The following is a 10,000-nucleotide window of genomic DNA, read 5'->3' on the forward strand; positions in this document are numbered from 1 at the left end:
GTGTGTGTGTGTGTGTGTGTGTGTGTGTGTGTGTGTGTGTTAGTGCATATTGAGCCGCATAGAAAGAGCGTCCGCAGGGACTTTGTTCTCGATTTTCCTTTTTGCTGCTGCTGCTGCTCTCATCATAACCAGCACTCAGGAACACCTTCCCATCCATCGAGTGCCTCCTGACACTGGGTCGTAAAAAGAGAGTGCGTGCGTGCGTGTGGGCGTGCGTGCGTGCGTGTGTGTGTTTACTGTTGGTTAAGGATTAAGAATTAATTACCTTTAAAGACAGACCTAACTGCTTGTTGCATGGACTCCGTAAAGAAGAGAACAACCGAGAGCTACGGTAAGGAAGGAGGGAAGGGCGCCTGCAGCTTTTGTGCTTCTTTGGATGTGATTTTTTTTTTTTTTGGGTGGGGATATATTTCAGGGTAAGAATGTACTTTATCAAGTCCATTACTTATTTCCTCAGCTATGTATTTGACTTGCCCTATCTCCCTTTACTGCACATTTGAAAATTAGATTTTGTCACGCTTCGGTTGGAAAAAAAAAATCTACCGACTCGACAAGATAAGGATAAGGAATCGCTGAGCGGACCAAACTTGGCATTACTTTATTTGTGGGTTTTGTCTTTTTTTTTTTTTTTTCCCGAGGATCGTTTGAAATCTCATTCTCTGCCTGTCATACTTCTTCCTCCTCCCTTTTTGTTCCGTCTCATTCCAGGTGAGTTGCTACAGTCTGTGGCGGACGGAGGAGAGCTAAAAATGACGGACGCCAACCCCCCGAAGTCGGCCAAGAAGCCGCGCTGGACCACGCTGGAGATTGGCCTGGTGACCATCGTCACGCTGCTGTTCATCGTCATCGTGGCCCTCATCGTGCTGTTCGCCACGCACAAGTCCGGTAAGGCCAAAAGTTTAAAAAGTCAAACCGACTTAATGGACCTTTTCGGTCGTATGTAAGGGAAGGGTTGACAAAGGTTCAAAGTTCACACCAGTTTGCCAAAGCCGAGCCAAATCTATTGGGTTGTAAAGTGTCACTCTTTTTTTTTTTTTTTGCGGTACAAATACATTGAAAAAGCCACTTTTCAAGAGCAGTTGTTCTCAATATGAGGTCTGGGGACCCCATTGTGGTCCTTCAACAGGTTTCAGGGGATTCCATGCAATTTAGAGAAAAAGGCTTAGCACCATTACGGAATGTACAATAATGACTGCTCTGGTCTTAGTTTCACTGTTATCCTCGAAACTATAGTATGGACAGGTATGGAAGTTTGGACTAAATCATATCTAACTTCAAAAAAATCTTCTCAGTTTGGGCACAAAGGTCATCAAAAGTCAAACCTGTCTCATCTCGTCTAGTCAGCCAAATGGGTAAATGATCCGTCCATAGGTTAATCCTTGACTCTGGTCCAGAGGTTGCGCCAGTTCACCAAAACGGAGCGAAATCTTTGAACTTATTGTTTATTGTTATTGGCAGTACAAATATATACATTGAACTACAAGGCACTTTTAGACACATGTAGGGCAGTGGTTCTCAACATTGAGGTTCTTCCGGGGCGGGGACCTTGGGAGAGGTTTCAGCGGGTCCCCAGCAAAAATACTTATAAAGTTCAATTTCACCATCATATTTATTTATTTTTTTTAATCAATTTTCTATTAATATTTCATTATTAGTGATTGCACCGTGACGGACTGTACAGTAATGACTGTTTTGGTTTGGTCATACTTCCACTGTTATCTCCCTAATTACAGTGTCGACGTACTGGACGTTTGGTTACCAGAGACAAAATCTTATCATATGGGGTGCGCGGACTGATGCGGTTTAAATTGAGGCCCTTTACTGTAATATGAAAAAAAAAAAGGGGTTTGAGGCTCACTGGTGTAGAGTGTTGCTGGTCCGATGCCAGGGCACTGGAAAGGTGCACGCAGCAGCGTTTCCACCTCGGTTTTAAAGGCCTCTTAAAGGACGACACTTAACACCTGACAAGCTGATCTTTTAAAATATACGCTGCGAAAAACGCGACTACCGAGCCGCTGAAGAATATAGCGTGTAAAGGTCAGCTCTGCCGGGTCAGTTTTCAATTTATGGTGCTGTCACCACGAAGACGAATTTAATATTTCAGCTTTTTTAAAGAGTGAATGAAAGTTGTGAATTGGGATCACTTCAGATTTTATGCAGTTTTAGTTCTGGTGCAGTGTGTTTCTGAAAGCACATAATATATGTATTTTATAGTTTAGTGAGTTAAAGAGCGTTAAGTAGATAGACAGGCAGACAGACAGACAGACAGACAGACAGGCAGGCTGGCAGATAGATAGATGGATAGTACAAGGTACATGATACCAAAAAGTATACCAAATTGGCGGCATGAATTATATATATTCAGTATATATATAACTTCAGTCATGAGCTCTTGTTTGGAATAACATCCGTAGCCTTTACGATCCTGACGAGGTACAAGTGCACTCCGAAGGGCAAAAAGGGCAATAAATCAATCCCCAATGCATCAGATAAGTTTGTCTGGATAAAGTGGATTAGCCTTTATGGCGCCTATAAAACTGTGCGTGCGTGTGTGTGTGTGTGTCAGTGTGTGTGTGTGTGTGTGTGTGTGTGTGTGTGTGTGTGTGTGCGTGCGTGCGTGCGTGCGTATGTGTCTGTGTGTGTGTGTGTGTGTGTGTTGTGCATGCTTGCGTGCGTTTATCTAATATCCCATTGGAAGTCTGATATTTGCTTAATGTTTAAACTTTCATATCAAGGGAATGACACTTTTAGTTTGTGTTGATGTGTGTGTGTGTTGGTGCGTGTGTTTATTTCTGTGAGTGTGTGTGTGTGTGAGTGTGTGCGTGTGTGAGAGTATGTGTGTGTGTGTGTGTGCGCGTGTGTGTGTGTGCGTTCACCTCGACAGGGACACGTTTGATTGACAGCTGAGGAGTGTTATTATTCATGGCAGAGCGAGAAGAAGGGAGAGACGACACATTTCAAAATAGTGGGAGAATAGGAGTGGTGTGTGTGAGCCTGCGTGCGTGCGCGCGCGTGCGTGCGTGCGTGCGTGAAGACAGACCGATCGAATGATAGTATGAAAAAAAGTAAAGATGGATGAAAGACAGAAGGCGTTAAAAGATAGAGTAAGAGTTTAGAGTGAAGCATGAGGGAAATGGGAGGCGACAGATGTTTCGATGACAGGAAATCTCCCAAACTCACTGTGATGATTTGTTTTGCATTTTAGATCAAATCTGCACCACGGCCGACTGCACACAGTCAGGTAAGTGTTTGTGTGTGTGTGTGTGTGTGTGTGTGTGTGTGTGTGTGTGTGTGTGTGTGTGTGTGTGTGTGTGTGTGTGTGTGTGTGTGTGTGTGTGTTTGTGTGTGTGTTAGGCTCGCTGACTCAGAACAGATGTGAACCCATAAGCACGACACAAAAACAACCAGGTAAGAGACAAAGTCAACAAGGTTCATTCCAAAAAACAGGCAGGGGTCAAAAACCAGCCCATCAGTCAGAGAAGGGCAAACTTCTCCCTGGGACTCCGGCCGCTCGGCTGAACGGATGTGTTCGAAGTTCTTGTGGTCTGTCCAGACTACGAACGGTTGCTCTGCCGCGTCCAGCCAGTGCCTCCGCTCCTCCGACTCCCATCTTGCCCACAGCTCCCGGTTCCCAATGTCATAATTGCGCTCTGCAGGGGATAACTGGCGAGAGAAGAAGGGGTGAAGTGTTTGGTCAGCTTTCTGGTAGTAGTCCCTACGGCCGAATCTGAGGCAACCACCTCTGCCGGACGGGAGGGGTCAGGCAGTTTGGGTGAGGGAGTGCACCGTCTCTTTAAACTCACCAAAGGCCTCGTCCGCCGTGGGTGACCAGGGGAAAGGAGAACTGGGGGAGGTCAGTGTAGTGAGCGGTGCCGGCACCCGGCTTTAGCTCCGGATGATCCTTCCGTGGAAGTTGGCGCACCCCAAGAACTGCTGCAAACTTCTTCCTGGAGGCCGGTCCATCGGCACGTTCCCTTCAGCGACCACAAAGTCCAGGAAGGAGACCTTGGGCGTGTGGAATTGGCACTTGTGGCGGACGTGCTCCTGCTCCTAATCGGGAGAAGATATGGATATCATCTAGAGTTGGCTCAATTTTCGGTTTTGCCAGTCCGGTCCGGCTTGATGTCATGCAAATCGACTGAACGGGCATTGGTCATTACGAGGCTCGAAATCCAAGTTGTGCCTCTTTTCCACTGCACCAAACACCCGCCAACACTGGCCACATCTGGCTTTTACCTTGAGCGGGAAAGGTTACACTTGGCATTCATTCCCGGGACAAATGACTCTGCAGTAGTCACGGGTAATTATCGGCTGCAGCTACGATCGGCAGTGCTAGAAATATCATAACCGGGTTCATACGCTAACTTTCACCCCTTTTCCGGACGTTCGATAATTCCACATCCGATTTAGAATCCAAAATGTAAATTTTCCCGCACGTGGGACCGGAAATGTTTCACATGAGGGTCGCAATTAATTAATCAAGTTAATTGACGAATAATCAAGTTAATCAATGTTTAATCGAGTTAATTGCAATGAATCAAGTTAATCACCAAAGAAATCTAACCATCTAACAACAGCTTCTCGGCTGATTGAGAACATGGACACAAGCGCGGACCCGTGCGACGACTTCTACCAGTACGCCTGTGGAGGCTGGCTGAAGAAGAACATCATCCCCGACACCAGCTCCAGATACAGCACCTTTGACATCCTGCGGGACGAGCTGGACGTCGTCCTCAAAGGTAGGGACGCCTCCCAAAACTATGAAATACATTGGGATAGATTCCCGGATAGATTCATTTTTAAAGACATAAGGGTGGGTTTTGTGCAGCTGGGTTTTATTTGAGAGCTCCTAAATTCCAGTTCCAGATATCAAACCCTTGACCGTAAGGGGCTGTGAAAACGTACTTGTTTTGACACTGAAATGTATTTTTTTATGCCAGAAATACTGAGTTAACTTCTGTTGATAGTCAGGTGAATGTAGTGTAGTGTAGGTTATCGTTATCTAGTGTAGCGTAGTGTAGTGTAGTGTAGGATAGTGTAGTGTAGTGTAGTGTAGTGAAGGATAGTGTAGTTTAGTGTAGTGTAGTGTAGTGTAGGATAGTGTAGTGTAGTGTCGTGTAGTGTAGTGTAGTGTGGTGTGGTGTGGTGCGGTGAAGTGTAGTGTAATGTAGTGTGGTGTTGTGTAGTGTGGTGTTGTGTAGTGTGGTGTAGGATAGTGTAGTGTGGTGTAGTGTAGTGTGGTGTAGTGTAGTGTAGTGTAGTGTAGTGTGGTGTAGTGTAGTGTAGTGTGGTGTAGTGTAGTGTGGTGTAGTATAGTGTGGTGTAGTGTAGTGTAGTGTGGTGTAGTGTATTGTGGTGTAGTGTGGTGTAGTGTGGTATAGTGTGGTGTAGTGTTGTGTAGTGTAGTTGTTACGCTCACTGACTCAGAACGGACGTGAACCCATAAGCATGACACCAAAGAATTCAAAGTCCACCAGGTTTATTCCAGGAGATCAGTTCTATCTTTTCCACTGCACCAAAACACCGGGTAACACCCGCTAACATCCGGTATTTTTCACGAATGGGAAAGGTAACACCAGTCCCAGGTCAAATGACCCTGCAACAGACGCAGGTTTCAATCGGCTCGACCTCCAACCGGCTCCGATGTAAACAGGACACCCGGGTCGATTCCGCTAATTTTGGCATCTTTACCGGCGCAAAGCGACGCGCGCTGGAGTTCTGGACGTTGGTGTATAAATATACAGGAGTATCTGTGTCTCATTTTAGAATCCAAAATCAAAATCAGAAGTTATTGACTTTTTTTCCGTTTCGTACATGCGTGACCATGAAATTGTTGTGAGTGTGGGGATCGCACCGCGGGCGGCACGGTGGAGAACTGCCACGCTCCCTGCCGGGCCGGGGGCCTGGCTGGGGGCCCGGCTCCCAGGCAGGGAGCGTGGAGGTATTGGGTCATTCACAAACGATTCTTTTGAACGGCTCAAAATACTTTTTTTTACCCCAAGTTTTACATTTTTATGTTGTTTGTTGAAGTCGCTGTCTCCTCCACCGTTTTGTTCCCAATCACACTGGCACCGCGACACGCCCCCCTTTCCGGCGTGTCCGTAAAAAAAACAAAAAAAAAAAAACGCCATTTATTTTCATTTACCACGGCAGATTCAAGTAAAAAAAAATGAAAACAAATATAAATACCGGGAGATCAGGGCGGATGCGTGACAGTGTTGTGTTGTGTTGTGTTGTGTTGTGTTGTGTAAGTGAGTCTCGGGTGGTGTTTTTTTGCCAGAACTTAACGGGCTCGCAAAGCCTCTGAGCGTCATGGCCGTCATGGCACAGTTGATATGGGAGGCTCGAGTTACAGGGTGCACACTGTACGCTATGTGAGAAAGACGATGAGCTGTGTGTGTGTGTGTGTGTGTGTGTGTGTGTGTGTGTGCAGTGCATTTCTGTGTGTGTGCGTCTCTATGCGCGACGCAATTTGCTTCAATGGAGGATAATCAAACAAACAAACAAACAAACAAACAAACCAACAAAACACAGCTGTCTGGTCCAGTCACAGCGGTGGCTGACATCCATGATCTATCAGGGGTGAAAGAGTTAAAGAATTAAAGTGGTAATCCAGAACATTGTCCGCATGGGGTGGATGACACTACACATCCCAGAGTTCCATTCAAAGCTCTCTTTCCTCCGTCCCCGTCGACAGCTCACAGATCCCAACGAGTTACGCCGCGAGATCAATTTCACCGCGGCTTACCGTGGCGGACCCCGCCACCTACAATGTAAAGCTGCATTTAGAGGAGAACACGTATTACGCAAATACGTTGAATGTGTGCCAGATAAATTAAGCATCAAATATGATTTATTTAAACTATAAATACAGTTACGGATTACCACTTTAAAGAAAGATGGAGTGACAGAGTGGGATGACAACATGCTTGATGCGATATTGAGAAACTTCAAGTATTTGTCTTCTCTTATCACGTCTGTATTTGTGATTTGTTATTTTACTGAATTCTTTATTTTATTCATTATTCCTCGAGCTGCACCTGTACCCTCCCAGCCCCGTTCATGTGTTTTTTAATCGTACGTTGCTAATCTTCACGTTGGGCTGAAGAGTTGGGCCTTAAAAGCAGCCGCACCTTTAGGAAAAAGGTGCCGAAAAGACAAGATTCTCCGCGTTCTTCTGCCAAACCCCAATTATCATTCTTTGTTTAAATAATTACAGTGAGCACTTAATTGCGAAAACTCAAACGTAAAAGCATGAGAGATGAATAAGACGAACACAATGGACCCCTGAGTGGAGACGGGGCGCGGGGATTCTCTTTTTTTGTTTTTCGAACGCGTCTTTATGTTATTGCTGCAGGCGCCTTTTTAATTACACAAAACATTCTAATGTGCGGAATGAAAATCCTAATTTAGAGAAAGGCTCTCTGTCTCTCTCTCTCTCTGTCTCTCTCTCGCTGTCTCTCTCTCTCCTCTCTCTCTCTCTCTCTCTCTGCATCTGAACTTCTAATATTTTCTGTCCTATCCAGTCCTGTTCTATTCTATTATATTCTAATATGTTCTATCATATTCTATTCTATTCTAGGTTATCATGATCTATTGCATTCTATTGTTTTCTATCCTATTCTATCCCTTTCTATTTTACCATATCCTATGCTCTTCGAATGTTTTCTATCTGATCCTATTCTATTCTATTATTTTCTATCCTATTCTATTCAATTCAGTCCATTCTAATATATTCTAGTGTTTTCTATTCTAACCTGTTCTACTCTATTTTAGCCTATCATTTCCTATCCTATTCTAGTGTTTTCCAGTTCTATCCTATTCTATTCTCCTATTTAATTCTATTTATATTCTATTCTATACTAATATATTATAATTAATTATATTCTATAGATTCTATCCTATTCTATTCTATGCGATTATAATCGATCTCAATCCATTATATCGTGTTGTATTATGTCCTATTCTATTCTATTTTTAAATTTATTTCACCATTCATTAAGATTCAGAATCTGTTTTCCAAGAGAGAGTCTCTTTCTTATTATTTTCTATTCCATCTCAAGCCAGATGTTTGTCTATAATATGTGAATAAATAGTCAAATAAAGGTGTTAGAGGCACCGCTTGTCAACTCTGCTCTTACTCATCACACCACCGCTCTGGCGTCCATTAACCATCGCTCTGATTCCATTAACAAATAGTGGAGCATTAACCGGCGAGAACATAACTGTCAGCAGCTGCAAATTACCCCAAAATAATGGGGTTTTTAAACAGTCTACCGCTTTCATGCATGTTTCGTTTGTCCAACAAGAGAAATACCGAACGCAAGGTCGTCATTATGAGCTGATTAAATCATAAACCATGACATCAACAGGACGTGGAGGGATTGGCAATCGACGTTGAAATATTGTTTTGTTTTGTTTTTTTTCCCTCTCCAAATTAAATACATATGACAGGCAACACAAAACCAAATAGCAGTTTGAAAAATAATAATTCACAACCCTGTTGATAGCCGCTGTTAGTAATCATTTGGACAAAGTGTTGAGTTTCACGAAAGCAGTTTTTAGTCATTCCTGCTTTGCTTTGTAGCAATGATGACAACAATGGTATTTTAGAATGGGAAGCAATCTAGGGTTTTGTTCAACATACATATACTGTATATATATATATACACACACATATATATATACATATATATATATATACACACATATATACAGTATATATATATATATATATATATATATATATATATATATATATACACATATATATAGACATACATTATACACACATAAATGTGTGTATAATTTATACTGTGTTTAATTATATACACAGTATCTTAGGGGTGTCACAATTCTCTAAATCCTCGATTCTCAATTGAAACGTGCATTTTTTTCAACACTGTTTGTTTGTAAAGAAAAAACACTTGTTTCTCATTAAACTAAACTTTAATATATATTTTTTGACTTTTCTTTATCGGAATATATTCAAATGTCTAATGCTCAAAATAAAATCAAAATTCACTGCCGGGTGGGAGGGTGCAGTGTGCTAAGGGAGAGCCCCCCCCCCCCAGTGGAGCTAACCGAAATTCGGAGCGGGTGAGCTGCAGTCGACTCTGCGGAGTGGCCCGCCCCGCCCAGCACGCTGCATTATTTTACCAGCGGATCTTGACCGCCTCAATGTGGGGAATATGGCAGACAATATTACGACACAATTACAGGGAAAATGTTCCTGTGATTTGCTCATTTCGATCGATTTTCAATTTTGAATCGGAATTGTGACACCCCTAATATATATATATATATATACATACACAAAGTTTTTATACAATATACAGTATACACATACACACATACAGTATTATGGACTGCAAAACCAATCTAGCTTATTTCTCAACTTTTTTATATGTATACCGTATAAAATACTGTCTATCCATGTAAATGTTGATAAAAACAACAACAATAAAACCACCGGCTAATATTATGTAGCTTCCCCTCGTGCCTCCAAAGCAGCTGTGACCCGTGGAGGCATGGACTCCACAAGACCTCTGAAGGTGTCCTGTGGTATCTGGCACCAAGACGTTAGCAGCAGATCCTTTAAGTCCTGGACGTTGTGAGGTGGGGCCCCCATGGATCAGGCTCGTTGTTCCAGCACATCCCACAGATGCTCGATGGGATCGGACCCGAACCCCGACCATCCACATGATGTCGAGGAAAACGTGATTCATCAGACCAGGCCACCTTCTCCCATCGCTCCATGGTCCAGTTCTGATGCTCACATGTCCATTGTAGGAGCTTTCGGGGGTGGACTTCGCTCCCCGCGTGCATCAATGAGCCCATGGACGCCCATGACCCTGTCGCCAGTCCAACGGTTGTCCTTCCTTGGACCACTGTTGGTCGGTACTAACCACTGCATACTGGGAACAGCCCACAAGACCTGCTGTTTTACTCTGACCCAGTCGTCTTGCCATCACAATTTTGTCCTTGTCAAAGTGGCTCA

At 43.6% G+C, this 10,000-nt stretch overlaps 1 protein-coding gene across 1 annotated transcript in view; it reads left to right on the plus strand.

Annotated features, from left to right (window-relative positions):
• The window catches only part of LOC307235148 (neprilysin-like), a 48,248-nt gene that overhangs the window by 6,046 nt on the left and 32,202 nt on the right, over positions 1–10,000 (plus strand). The window contains exons 2-4 of the mRNA XM_080007143.1: positions 709–885; positions 3,206–3,241; positions 4,578–4,739. Coding sequence (XP_079863269.1) covers positions 709–885; positions 3,206–3,241; positions 4,578–4,739 — 375 coding nt within the window. The remainder of the gene's footprint in view (positions 1–708; positions 886–3,205; positions 3,242–4,577; positions 4,740–10,000) is intronic.

The sequence above is a fragment of the Zeus faber genome, assembly GCF_960531495.2.
Source record: "Zeus faber genome assembly, chromosome: 9".
In the NCBI taxonomy this organism is placed as follows: domain Eukaryota; kingdom Metazoa; phylum Chordata; class Actinopteri; order Zeiformes; family Zeidae; genus Zeus; species Zeus faber.